Source organism: Enhydra lutris, unplaced genomic scaffold (genome assembly GCF_002288905.1).
Source record: "Enhydra lutris kenyoni isolate GAN:26980312 unplaced genomic scaffold, ASM228890v2 scaffoldscaffold30, whole genome shotgun sequence".
Lineage (NCBI taxonomy): Eukaryota > Metazoa > Chordata > Mammalia > Carnivora > Mustelidae > Enhydra > Enhydra lutris.
The window spans coordinates 9,617,545-9,632,163 of NW_019154114.1; the positions used below are offsets into that span (position 1 = coordinate 9,617,545).

The window sequence follows — 14,619 nt, forward strand, 5'->3', positions numbered from 1 at the left end:
CGTAGGGTTTCAGTTAAGACAGTATCAACCAGCCATACCTACTTCCTAGGGTTATTTTGAAGATTAATGAATTAATGTGAATAAAACTCACAGCAAAAGGCTCTCCACGTAGTAAGTATCTCAATAACTATTTACTGTTGTCATTGGTCGTTAGAATAATAAGAAGTACTTCCTGGTGGATGTACTCCCTGGGCCTCGTAGGCATTTCTTTTTTGAATACCATTAGCACAAAGCTACTCCGAGCAAAGAAACAGAGTAAAAATAAAATCCTCCAGCCAGAGAGGATCTCAAGGGGTTACCCTGTAAAGACTTGTGCTCAAAGCTTAAGGCATTAGGGAAATGGCTTTCTCTCCTTTATTCTTTTAAAAGAAGAAAATCGATGTAGGTTTTATAGAACGCCTACAGTTAATGCCCATTTTCCTGGTAATGGAAATGCTTTGAAGAAATGCTGTAGACTCTACAGAGAGAAAGAAGAAAAGCAAATGACTTTATATCTGATTCTAAAATAAAGCCCCTGCTTCTTTCATTATCAAAATCTCCCCAACCCTGTCTTTGAAAAGAAAAGAGAATTAATATGTTTGTCATTCTTAGAGTCTTAAGACTTTTAGGGGTTTTATTATCAGGGTTGCCAAGATTTGTGGTACTTTACTAAAAGAGGGACATATCAGTAAATAAGTAAAAAAAAAAAAAATAGATCTATTCAGGTGGTTCCATAAACATTGAGTTGGAACAGGTCAAAGTTAATAAAATGTTTCCACCAACTGGGAGAGCAATTTATTGGCAATACGCAAGAAATTGATTAGCCTTGCAACCCACACAGTCCACATCTCTGTCTCCTTCAGCATCAGCACTACAGGAGAAATCACGGATGTTATACCAGATGTTCAGAATACTCCGTTAGAAAACAAGGAAATGAATAAAATGTCTTAGAAATATTTCCATAAAAAGCAATCAAAATATAGAAGTTTGAATCAAAAGGTGCTAAGTCCATAGTTACATAAGAAAACCTTTTAGCCAATAATTCATTCTCTTATTGTCTCCAACAATATTTTCTGGGTGTGAATCTATGTCCATCCACATTCTATCCATCTGATTTTCCTTCTTGAGCTAAGATTCTTAGAAACTCTTCAAATTGTGAAGCCAGTCATGCTCTCCCAACCCAAGCCATGAGCCTAACTATATCAGAATGACCTGGGCATGTGGTTAAAAATGCAGATTTCCGGGACACCTGGGTGGCTCAGTTGGTTGGACGACTGCCTTTGGCTCAGGTCATGATCCTGGGGTCCCGGGATCGAGTCCCACATCGGGCTCCCAGCTCCATGGGGAGTCTGCTTCTCCCTCTGACCTTCTCCTCGCTCATGCTCTCTCTCACTGTCTCTCTCTCTCAAATAAATAAAATCTTTAAAAAAAAATGCAGATTTCCCAGCCTTTCCCTCTCCCTGTCAAGTCAGGATCTCTAGGGATGGGCCTGTGAATCCACATTTTTAATAGGTTCCCTAGTAAAACCAGATTAGGATAGTTGCTATCCCTAGCAATTGGTATTCAGACTGTAATTATAACTGATAAACTGAATACCCCAGCTGACCATCCCTGACCCGCTGCCTAACTGTATTTTCAAATAACAGAAATATGTTCATTCAGAATCTACCAGAAACAGACTTGGAGACAAGGATTCAAGTGCAAGCAGATTAACTGAGAAGTGCAGGAAACACTGATGGAGAAGTAAAAGGTGGTTGGGGAAAAGAAGGCAGCTAATAAGGTGTGCGAGTGAGCCAGCTGCCTTGGAGACTGGAACATAATCCTACTGGGATACCCTGAGGAAATGGACAAAATGCACATTTCAGAACTACCCCTTCCCAGGAGCAAGGAAACTGAGGTGTTTATGTGGTAGTTCCTTAGTCACTGGTTGAGGATTGCTTCCAGAAGATGTTAATCCCAGTACTTCTGCCTTGCCCTGCCCACATGCAGCAGGGCCCATGACATGAGAGCAGAGGTACAGATAGTGGAGAGTCTGAAGGATGAGTGTGGCATCTAAAGGGCCTTCTATGAGTGATGAAGCACTTGTCACAATGCTGGGCATGCTGGATACCCAGTATGAATGCAGAATTATAAATTGTTCTCATGCAATTTTACATAAAAAATGTCCTCTCTTAATGTCAGTAGCATCAGTTTTGTCCCCACGTGGTTTCCAGGTTTACATTGCATGTGACAAAAAAACAAAGTTAAGATGCTTATTCTGTTTTTATGTCTTCCAGAAATTCTACAGCCAAACCCTGGTGTTCCAGATTTCGCAGAGTGCTCAGAAGCTTATGCTGCTGGCACAGGGGCAAGGTCTAGAGCCACGCTTGGAATTTAGTCCTTCAGTTCTGGAGCTGGGGCCTCTGCTGCCTTATGCACCTGGAGATGAGGGTGAGGTGGTGGTGAAGAATCCCTGCAGCTTTCCCATTGAGTTTTACTCCTTAGAATTTGACCAGCAGTATCTCTTAGAAGAGAAGGTGAGCAGAGGCCAAAACCAAATTTCATTTTCCTCCCTGTGCTGGGCCCTACCCTGTACTGGTGCTCTTCCCCTGATGTGGACAACTTCCTCCTGACCTTCGCCCCTTCTTCCCCTTAAACCCTTCCTTGTCAGTTTAAGTATCACTTTGTGCCTTTCTTGACCTCCTTCCCTTGCTGTGATTAGAATTCGTTGCTTCTTTGTGATCTCATTACACATTTTAAACAACTAATTGAAAAACTAATTATTGCTCATGGTTAAAATTCAAACAGTAAAGAGTGTAAGCAGCAATCATTGTATTTGAAGTGAGTTTCTTGTTGACAGCATGTAATCAGATTTTAAAAAAAAATACACTCTGGTAGTCTCTGTTTTTAATTGGTATATTTAGACCATTTACATTTAATAAAATTAATTTCAGGGCTTAAATCTGCCCCCTTTTTTTTTCTGTTTGTTCTGGGCTACATTTTTTCCAATTGTTCCTCCATGTACTTTTTTTTTTTTTTAATTTTTTAGAGCAGTTTTAAGTTCACAGCAAAATTGAGGGGCGCCTGGGTGGCTCAGTAGGTTAAGCCTCTGCCTTCGGCTCAGGTCATTATCTCAGGGTCCTGGGATCAAGCCCCGCATCGGGCTCTCTGCTCAGCAGTGAGCCTGCTTCCCCTTCTCTCTGCCTGCCTCTCTGCCTACTTGTGATCTCTCTCTCTCTCTCTGTCAAATAAATAAAATCTTTAAAAAAAAAAAATTGAGGGGAAGTTACAGAGATTTCCCATATAACCCTGCCCCCCACACATACAAACTTTCCTCTTATTATCAACATCTCCGACTAACATGGTACATTTGTTACAATTGATGAATCTACGTTGATACATCATAATCACCCAAAATGCACAGTTTACGTTTGAGTTCACTCTTGGTGTTGTACATTCTGTGGGTTTGGACAAATGTCTAATGACATGTATCCACCATGACAGTATCATACAGAGTATTTTCACTGCCCTAAAAATCCTCTGTGTTCTCCTACTCATCCCTCCCTCTTCCCAACCCCTGGAAACCATTGATCTTTTTACTATCCGCATAGTTTGGCCTTTTCTAGAATGTCATATAATTGCAGTCATACAGCATACCTTTTCAGATGGGCTTCTTTCATTTACTAATATACATATACGTTTCCTCCATAGCTTGATAGCTCTTTCTTTTAATACTAAATAATATTGCATGGTCTGGACATCGCAGTTTTTTTATTCACTGACCTACTGCAGGACATCTTGGTGGTTTCTCAGTTTGGGCAATTATAAAGAAAGCTGCCGTCAACATCCATGTGCAGATTTTTGTGTGGACATAAATTTTTATTTCCTTTGGACAAGTACCAAGTAGCACAATTGCTGGATCATACGGTAAGAGTATGTTTAGTTTTATAAGAAACTGCCAGAGAGTCTTCCAAAGTGGTTGACCATCTTGCTTTCCCACCAGCAGTGAGTGAATGTTCCAGTTGTTCCGCATTCTCACGGGCAGTAGATGTTGTCAGTGTTTCGGGTTTGGGCCATTCTGATAGGTATGCAGCCTGCCTTGTTTTGATTTGCATTTCCCTGCTGACCTCTGAGGTGGAGCATCTGTTCATAGGCTTATTTGCCGTCTATCTGTCTTCCTTGGCGAGGTGTCTGTTAAGGTCTTTGGCCCATTTTTTAATCCAGTTGTTTGTTTTCTCTCTGTTGCAGTTTAAGAGTTCTTGACATATTTTGAATAACAAATTTATCAGACGTATCTTTGGCAAATATTTTCTCCCATTCTATAACTTGTCTTTTCATTCCCTTGACATTGTCTTTTGCAGAGCAGAGGTTTTTAATTTTAATGAAGTCCAGCTCATCAATTATTATTTTCGTGGACTCTGCCTCTGGTGTGTTTCTAAAAAGTTGTCACCACACCCAGGGTCATCTAGATTTTCTCTTAAGGGACATTCTAAGAGTTTTATGGCCGTATGTGTTTCATTTAGGCCTTTGATCCATTTTAAGCTTTGTAAAAGATGTCCCATCCATCTAGATTTGTGCTTCTTGCATCTGGATGTCCAGGTCTGGCATTGTTTGTTGGAAAAACTATCTTTGCTCATTGCATTTCATTTGCCCCTTTGCCAGAGGTCACTGGACAGGTCACTTGGGTCTATTTAGATCTCTGTTCTGTTCCACTGATCTAGCTGGGTCTGTTCTTACCATCTCCGCCCTGTTCCACTACCTTGAGGCTAGGATGTATAAACTATCCCTTTATCTAATACCCTTAGTACTCTACCTGTTAGAGACTGCTTCTTAGTTCCCTACTGTGAGCAGCTATGAAATTAGCTACTAATCTCTTTTTCTCTTTCCTCACCACCCTCTAACTTAAAATGATATTCTTCTCAATTAATGCTTACTGGGTAATCATGTCACGTGCACTCACTCCATGTTTTGCTTTTTGTATCGTATCTGTCATGTCAGAGCTTACAGCATTAGGATGTCAGAACCTACTTTCTATCACTTAGTCTTAGTTCTGTATTTATGTGTGTTCAGTGTCCAGCACTGAGGAAACTTGTGATGAAACTTCTCCAGTCACCTCTGTGTGATCTGCAGTGGATTCCTCAGGAGGGGCTCACAGGAGCGCTATTTCCTGAGTACATGCCTGGTGTAACTATTCACCTGCAGCTTTTATGCTTGAAGATAGTTTTGGTTGGTTACAATACCTTTCGCTCAGTTTGCACTTGAATATCTTAAATGCGTTGCTTCATCGTTTTCTCCTATGCTGCTCATGAAGTCTGATGCTTAGTTTTTTGTTGTATATTAATTCGTTATCTACGGCTGCAAAACAAATTGCTCCCAAGCTTAGCAACTTAAAACAACAAGCATTTGTTATCTCATGTTGTCTGTGGGTCAGAAATTTAGGAATGGCTTGGCTAAGATGGTTCTGCTTCCTCGGGACCTTCCCCCAACTCACCCTGTTTGTCTTCTGTCTTCTTTACATCTAGTGTTTATGCTCTGCCTGATTTAGATTCTGCATCTAGAAGTTTCTCTCAGAATGGGAATTTGTCCCTGTAGACAGGAGTCTTTTCATTAGGTATTCATGAAGTGCTCAGTGGCTTCTGTTGGCCCCACATCCTCTGCTGTGTGCCAGGTTCAAGGGAAAGGCGAAACAAAGGCCCTGAGACGTGCGGCAGGCTTCATAAGGAGCACTCTCGGGAGCAATACCAGGAAACAATAAGGCGAGCAGACCTGGTCAGAGAGGTGAGCTGTGATGGGATTATAGCAGAGACCTCGGCGGACCCCACAGGGAGCTCCGGAGCTGGGCCCGCTCTTCAGAATTGCCCCAGCTGAAGCCAGCTGGCCAGGCCTTTGTGTGTCTGCATCACCTCGTCTTTGGAATGTTCTCTCCTTTCCCCACTGACCTGCCATGCCAGCTCTGTCCTGTATCAAAGTGCCATATGTGAATGGATCTATTCTAAGCCTTCTTTTCTATATCGTCTCTGGTCAGTTAGTCTACCCCAATATCATTTCCACGCTGACTGTTAACCCACCTTCAAAAGTCCTTATATCTAGTAGGGAAGTCCTCTCTCTTTATTCTTCTTCATTAATGTTTTAACACTCTTCTTATTTTAAGATTTTATTTATTTATTTGAAAGAAAGAGAGAGCATGAGCAGAGTGGGGCGCCAAGAGGGAGAGGGAGAAGCAAACTCCCTGCTCAGCAAGGAGCCCAACACTGGGCTCGATCCCAGGACCCTGAGATCACGACCTGAGCCGAAGGCAAATGCTTAACCCCCTGAGCCACCCAGGTGCCTTAACTCTTTCTTTCTTCCTTTTTTTTTATCATTTTTTATATTCAAGTATAATTAACATACATGATTATATTAATTTCAGGCGTTTCAACTATTCTTAGCTCTTTATTCTTCCATATAAATTTTAGAATGAGCTTCTTTTTTTATTTATTTTTATTTTTGTAAAGATTTTTATTTATTTGACAGAGATCACAAGCCGGCAGAGAGGCAGGCAGAGAGAGAGGAAGGGAAGCAGGCTCCCCACTGAGCAGAGAGCCCGATGCGGGGCTCGATCCCAGGACCCTGGGATCATGACCTGAGTTGAAGGCAGAGGCTTAACCCACTGAGCCACCCAGGGGACCCTAGAATGAGCTTCTTAATAGTGGTTTTCACACAACTAAAAACAGTGATCCTAGAGAAGGAAAGGTTACTCAACAAAACAGAGTTTTCGTGTAAATTAGGCCATATAGGAAGCTAATGCTTTCTAGAACTTTATTGTACTGTGTCTTATAAATATACATACACACTAAGGTTACCAGATTTAGCAGAAAGAAAAACAAGTTACACAGTTAAATTTGAATTTCAGATAAAAAAACATAGGACATATTTTACATGGACATTTTTATACTAAAAAAAATTATTCATTGTTTATCTGTAATTCAGATTAAACTGCGCATCCCATATTTCATGTAACAACCCCAAAACACATTCCCTCCCTACCCCCACAATCCCCCCAACACATTCATGCATACACATACTTAATACCATTTTACCGGTTTTTCCCTGGATCATCTATTTATGAGACAACCGCCTTCCTCGTCTAACATTGCTCCCCACAGGAATTTTCAAGAACATGTCCCTCAGAGTGGATAATGGAGCTCTGTACTTTTGTCAAAGGGAAAAAAAAAACAACAAAAAAAAGAGTATACGTTATTTATAAAACAAGAGGAAAATTCTCTCCCACATGTGAAATGCCCAGGCTCAAATGGGGCAAAATTCAAGATCTTATATCCCCAGATTCCGGGCCCAGACTTTCTTTTTAGACGTCCCCAAAGGCCCATGCTACACACCCCCGCCTCAGGCAGGAGCCAAGGTCTTACAAGGTGGGTCCGCAGACCCCATGAGGGCTGTGAGGAGGAAGTGTCCAGCCAGCCAACAGCCGTCACCCTCCTCCTCTTGCAGGTCTTGCGAACGCTGAAAGGCTACGATTCCTATAACACGCTGCTGCTGCCCCCCCGCCTTCCGGGGGACAAGCTGCCCCCAGAGCTGTACGAGTACTTTAAGGAGATGAAGCGGTCGAAAGAAGAGCAGATGAAGGCCAAGTATCTGGAGAGTCTGGTCCAGGAAAACGGTGAGAGCTCAGTGCCAAGAGCCCGGCTTCAGCCCCCATCCTGGTGCCCCAGAGGTGTCCGTCCTATGAGGCCAGCCAGGCCTGTGCTAGGTGCCTCACAGATTTTGTTTCTAACCCTCCCAGAATGGGCCTGTCATCCCTGCTGCATGGAAGTGGAGACAGGAGTACATTCTCCTCTCTGTAGAGTCTAGCGAGGAGTTAAGACCTCAAAACATTGGGTGCAGGCATTAAGGAAGGCACTTGAAGTAATGAGCACTGGGTGTTCTATGCAACTGATGAACACTGAATTCTCCCTCTGAAACCAATAATACAGGATATATTAAATTTAATTTAAATGATAAGTGATATAGGTATAGAAGAACACGTGCTAGATACCCAGCCCCGTGCTGGGGGCTTTACACATAGAGATGAGAAACTAAAGCACTGACAGGCCAGGTCCACAGTTTGAAGGGGTAGAATTAGGATTTGAGCCCAGATCTCTCTGGCTCCAGAGTCCATGGTGGTAACCACAGTGTTCCACAGCTTCTGTGTGTGCCCAGGAGATGCAGTAACACATCCCACAGGGTATAGCTTGGTGCCCTAAAAGAGGTAGGGAGTGGGGGTTCACACAAGGAAGAGGTTGGCCCTCCATGGTCCTCAAGGCCAAATCCCAATTAAAAAGCTTGACTGTGCTCTTATAATGTACTCTTTCCTGGCCCACTGTCCCTGAGTTACCCCATCATACACCCATGGTGCTCTCTTGTGTGCACTTGACCTTCAAGACTCCTGAATGACCTGTAGCATGATGCATGCTTCTCCTTCCTGCTTTCCATGCTCATCCCGGAAATGTGCCCTCCCTGCTGTTATTCGCTCTCTTTCTCTGTGTAACACTCATCGTGTGTGTAATTGTTTTCTTCGTGCCCGTCTGCCCCCCCAAATGAGAAGTCCCCATAAAGGCAGCGATCACACGTTCCCCATCTTAGTGCCCAATAAATATGTGCTGTCAGGGCGAATGAAAGAACTGAATAAAGTCCATTTGTCCCACCCTTGAGCTTATCTTGCCTCTCAAGGAAGCTGATCAGAGAATACTAGTTTGTCCTTTTAGGACAAAGATGAGAGAAGACCTCCTCTCCCCGCATTCTCCCGGTCGTGTCACTGAGCACTATTGGTACTCAGATGCTAGAAGTGCCATCATGGAGACCACAGACTGGGGGCTTAACCAACAGAATTTTATTTTCTCGCACTACAGGAGGCTCAGTGTCTAAGACCAAGGTGTTAGCAGGGTTGTTTTCTTCTGAACCTCCTTCCTCGGCTTGTAGATAGCCATCGTCCCCCAGTGTTGACATGGTCTTCCCTCTGGGTGTCTGTTCAAATCTCCTTTTAAAGACCACCAGTCATACTGGAGTATGGATGGAATAGGACACCCATATGACCTCATTTTAACGTTATTTGCCGCTTTAAATAAAGTCACATTCTGAGGTATTGGAGAGTTAGGATTTCAATGTACGAATTTTAGGGGAACCAATTAAGCCTATAACAAGCTGTCACGATGTATGTTCCAAGAATGGAGCTGAAGTGTGGTAAACAGATCAATAAAATAAGACCCTGTGTTTGAGAGCCCCATGGTCAGGAAGGAGGTGGGAGGACAGACACTGACACTCAAACCCACTGTCATGGAGGTGGGGGGCACGGGGGTAGACAGCTGCAGGGGCTGCCAGGTACAAAGGCATCATGACCTCAGAGAAGGGCCCTGTCACTCTCGTCCCCATCCTTACAACAGTACAGTGACAGGTTCATTTTTTCATTTGGCCCACTGAAAGGTGGCGGAGAACAGGGACCCAGGGGGCCAGAGGGGACCAGGCAGGTGCATACTCTGCTTTTCCCCAGGGCTTCTCTGAGCCTCTGCTCCCTCTGCTCTCACGTGCAGACTGTACTCCCTGCTTCCCACGCCATGGCCAGCAAGGCCAGTCACAGGAGAGCTCCGACCTCTCTGCCTTAGATGTCAATGCCCCACGCCTCCCAGGATCAGTGTTTTGCGCCCCGCCCCCCCCGGGGAGAGAGGGGGCCATTTTGTGCAATCACAGCCCAATATCCCCATTGGAATTGTGAGATAGTGCCAGTGGGGAGGGCGCTGGGCAGGCAAAATGGTAGATGTTCTTAGCAAGACCATGGACAAATGTTCATGAGACGTTAAGGGGGAAAACAGACTACAATTGGGATATACACTATAATCCCAAGTTCAGCTTTGAAAAAATGAGAAAGGAACAGTCTGAGAACTTGGAGCTCTCCTGTTCTGGTGTCATGAAATGCAGTTGCAATCACCATTTCTTTGTCTTTCCATCTCTTTCACCGATGAATTTTATAATTCCTACTCTTATGAATTTTCTAAATTCCCTGAAACAACTGTATAATTTTTGTGGGGTTTTTTTTTATGTTAAAATGTAGAAACACTCGGCAGGGAAAGTTCTTAACAGCCAACCGACTGCCGTTCTCATTTCTTGGGGTTGGCTAGTCCAGGGTGATGGTGTCCGGGTCAGTGATTCTCCACTTTGTCTCTCTTTCATTTTGTGTCCCCATCGCCCCTCTCCCCCTCCCAACTCTTCCACATGTGTTTTTGCGTCCTTGGCTCTCCCACAGAAGAGGAAGACGGGCTGTCATCTGATCTGGGAACCTCAGCCAGTACAAAGAGGACCTCACTGAGCCAAGGGATCTCAGTCACATCCAACCTCGAAGAACGGCACCTTCCCACGGCCGAGTCCAAGACCTACCCAGATGAAGAGGAAGATGACGAGAGCCTGGAAAAAATCATGTTTCAAAGTAAACAAGCATTTTAATATTTTGGTAACAGTTCTCCCTATGCAGAGTTGGGAAGACTGTCCAGTACCTCTTCACTTTTCTCCCGGAAATGCACCCGCAAGCCTTCTAGCCCTGCTGGGTGTTAATTCTGCGTATGAATATGCCATCATATTTATTCAGCCATTTCCTGTCATGCTGCAAATTCAGCTAGTGTCTAGTATCATTTTTTTCAGCAGGGCACATTCCCCCAAAATAGAGTTAGCAGTCAGAGAGTATATTTTAATTCTAGTGGTTGTGGACAAACTATTAGCCAAAAAAGGCACTGCCACGTGAGGGAGTGAGAACACTTGCAGCAGGTGATTTGTAAAACAAAAGCGTCGAAGAAAGGAAAAGTTGTTCCCCTTTCCACCAGACGTTGTGAATCCCAGGCATGTCCACATGCACTTACTTACACATGTATATTTTTACTTTGCAGCTGACAAGTTACAGAGCATTGACAGCCACTCCACAGAAGAAGTTGGAGAAGTCGAGAACAATCCAGTAAGCAAGGCGATCGCTCGCCACCTGGGCATTGATATTTCCTCAGAAGGCCGCATATCCAAGAACAAGAAAGGCATCGCCATTATCATCCATGGGACGCCCTTGTCCGGTATGCACGGCCCTGAAGGGTTGCCCCTGTAGGGTTTATGGTGAAGTTCGCACATGTAATTTTTGAGACAATGAAAGACTCTTCCATTTGAAGTTTATATACCACAGGACTATCCCCAAACTACTCAATTGCCAACGTCAGAGATACAGGGTTAGAGAAAGAGCAGGGACCCCTTATTTTTAATTAATACATCTCTGCCTTGTTTGAGCTTATATTCTTTCAATAATTTAAAAACATTAAACTATAAAAGAAAAATCCAAGACATGAAATCATTTAAAAAGAGAGGGGGAAATACGTACAAATCTTTTGAACTGGCCACGTTCCTTCTATAAATTTATCCTGGGAAAATATTTAATGACGTGGACGAAGATGAACAGCATGGCTGCTCGCTGCAGCATCGCTTGCCGTGATGAAAAACTGGGAGCAACTGAAGCATTCAGTGCGGAAGACTGGTTAACTAAGCCTCAGTACATCCGTAGAGTAAATTAATTTGCCACTAAAAATAGTGCCGCATGCACCCATGTTCATAGCAGCATTATTCACAATGGCCAAAAGCTAGAAACAGTGCCACCGTCCATTGACAGGTGAATGGGAACATGAAATGTGGTCCAATAGGCTATTACTCAGCCTCAAAAAGGAGGGAAATCCTGACACCTGCTACAACATGGATGAACACTTAGACATTATACCAAGTGAAATCATCACCCAAAGACAATCGCTGCATGATTCCACTTACATAAAGTACTTAAAGGAGTCAGACCCGTAGAAACAGAAAGGAGAGTGGTGGTTTCCAGGGACTGGGGAAGGGAAGGATGGGGGCTTATTGTGTGGTGGCTACAGAGTTTCCATGTGGGAAGAGGAGAAAGTGCTGGAGCTCGATGGTGGTGACGGTCACACCACAGTGTGAATGGACTAATGTAACTTACCCGTACACGTACCCATGGTCACGATGGTAAATTTTGTGTGTTCATCACCACAGTTTTTTCAAAGTGCCATAGAAGTGTGTTGAATGAATAGAAAGATATTTATGACACATCATTTTAAGTGAGAAAAAAATGTCATCCTTAGGATTTGCAATCTGTATTAATTTCCTATTGCCGCTGTGATAGGCAGCCACACACTTAGTAGGTTGAAATCATATAAATTGATGTCCTTTCTGAAGATCATAAATCTAAAATGTGTCAGGAAGGCTGCATTCCTGCCGGAGGCACATAGGAGAGGATCCATTTCCTTGTCTTTTGTAGCTTCTAGAAATGTCGGCTGCCTTCCTTGGCTCAGGGCCCCTTCCTCTGTCTTGAAAAGCAGCATCATAGGAGCACCTGGGTGGCCCAGTCAGTTAAGCATCTGACTCTCCATTTCAGCTCAGGTCCTGATCTCAGGGTCATGAGATCATCCTCACACTGGCTCAGCGCTCAGCAGGGAGTCTGTTTGAGATTCTCTCCCTTTCCCTCCATCTTCCCTGCTCACGTTCATTCTCTCTCTCTCTCTCTCTCTCTCTCTCTTGCAAATAAATAAATAAATCTTGGGGCGAGGGGGAACCAGCACTGTAGTGTCTTCCAAGTGTCTCTTCCTTTGCTTCACCATCATATCCCCTGTTCTGAGCAGCCCTCCTGCTCGTCTCCTGGAAGGGCCCTTGGGGTTACCCTGGGCCCACCCAGACAAAGGAGGATAATTTCCCGTATCAGGATCCTTAACTTAATTGCAACTGCAAAGCGGCTTTACCACCTAAGGTTAACATTTCCACAGGCTGCGGGCATTTGGATGTGGATGTCTTTTGGAGGGGTCTTTGTTCAGCCTACCACAGAGCAGGTTTCTTTTTCCTAAGAAATATAAATACATGAGTTGTACATGCATACTTAGCAGCCATAGACTAACTGTAATATCTCTGGATGAGCAAATTGTGGATCTTTTTTCTTTTCTTTTCTCCTGTTTATTTGTGTTTTCTGCTTTCTTTTTAATGAGCAGACATTTTGAAATGAGAAAAAATCCACACAAGTTACTCTTTAAACCAAAAAGTCTTCCCATTAGAATCAAAGACAGTAGAACTACAAAAAAAAAATTCTTTTAATATTTTATTTATTTATTTGAGAGAGAGAGACAGAAAGAGAGGGTACTCAACAGCAGGAGGAGGGGCAGAGGGAGAAGCAGACTACCCACTGAGCAGGGATCCCGATAGGGGACTCGATCCCAGTACCAGGAGATCATGACCTGAGCTGAAGGCAGATGTTTAACCAACTGAGCCGAAGGCAGATGTTTAACCAACTGAGCCACCAGGCACCCTTAGAGCTACAAAAAAAAATTTTTTTTAAGATTTTATTTATATATTTGACAGACAGAGATTACAAGGAGGCAGAGAGGCAGGTGGAGAGAGAGGAGGAAGCAGGCTCCCTGCTGAGCAGAGAGCCGGATGCGGGGCTCGATCCCAGGATCCTGGGATCATGACCTGGGCCGATCCTGGGATCATGACCTGGCCTGAAGGCAGAGGCTTTAACCCACTGAGCCACCCAGGTGCCCCAGAGCTACAAAATTTTTAAAGATCATGACCGAATCACCTTTTAACTGAGGAGAAAATTCAGAGAGGCTAAGCATTGCCATCACGCTGTGCATGGCGCACTGGTGGTGGAATGAGAACCAGAATCCATGTGGATCTGGTCTTGCCTGTTTTCTGCTGCCACATCTGGCCACATTAGAGACTTAAAGGCAAAGCACTTGGAGAGATCACTTTATAGCGGTCTCCATTCTAGAAGCTTCTTCTGTCTAGAACACTGAGCTGCTGAGAGCCAGGAAATTCAACCTCCTGACCCTTTTTTTGCAGGAAAATCAGCCACTGCAGTCAGCATAGCCAAATACTACAATGCAGCCTGCTTGAACATTGACTCCGTCGTGCTGGAAGCCATCTCCGACGGCAGCAACATCCCGGGAATCCGGGCCCGGGAGCTCTGCATTAGGGCTGCCATAGAGCAGTCCATGAAGGAAGAAGAGTCTGGTAAGAGCCATTTCCCCTGACTTTCTGGGCTCAAGTGCCCGGCACCCCTGCTGCTAATTTCCATCTTCCTTGTGTCCCACACTGAGCTTTTCTCCCCACGCCTGGCTGAAGGCTGACTTACAGCACGCTGCCAACTTATAGCCCGAGGAGGAATTCTCTCCACCAACGTTGACAGCTCTCCATGCCGCCCAGGACAGGCACACACTTGGCACTACAGGGAACAGGACAATGAATAGGATGAGGCTTCCACCTTTGAGGGTGGCCCGTGGAAGGCAAGCAGACAGGGGTTTATTCAGAGCAGAGGGAAAGAACATGGCAGGAGGGCAACTTTGGGGTGGCTGGGTTCCAACAAGCGTGAGCACGCTGCCAACTTATAGCCCGAGGAGGAATTCTCTCCACCAACGTTGACAGCTCTCCATGCCGCCCAGGACAGGCACACACTTGGCACTACAGGGAACAGGACAATGAATAGGATGAGGCTTCCACCTTTGAGGGTGGCCCGTGGAAGGCAAGCAGACAGGGGTTTATTCAGAGCAGAGGGAAAGAACATGGCAGGAGGGCAACTTTGGGGTGGCTGGGTTCCAACAAGCGTGA

General features: G+C 44.5%; 1 protein-coding gene across 1 annotated transcript in view; it reads left to right on the plus strand.

Moving 5' to 3' along the window:
• Positions 1-14,619, plus strand: part of LOC111152905 (HYDIN, axonemal central pair apparatus protein) — a 298,524-nt gene that overhangs the window by 179,995 nt on the left and 103,910 nt on the right. Inside the window, 5 exon segments of the mRNA XM_022511638.1 lie at positions 2,256-2,495; positions 7,447-7,615; positions 10,232-10,411; positions 10,866-11,039; positions 13,855-14,025. Of these exon segments, the coding sequence (XP_022367346.1) occupies positions 2,256-2,495; positions 7,447-7,615; positions 10,232-10,411; positions 10,866-11,039; positions 13,855-14,025 (934 nt within the window).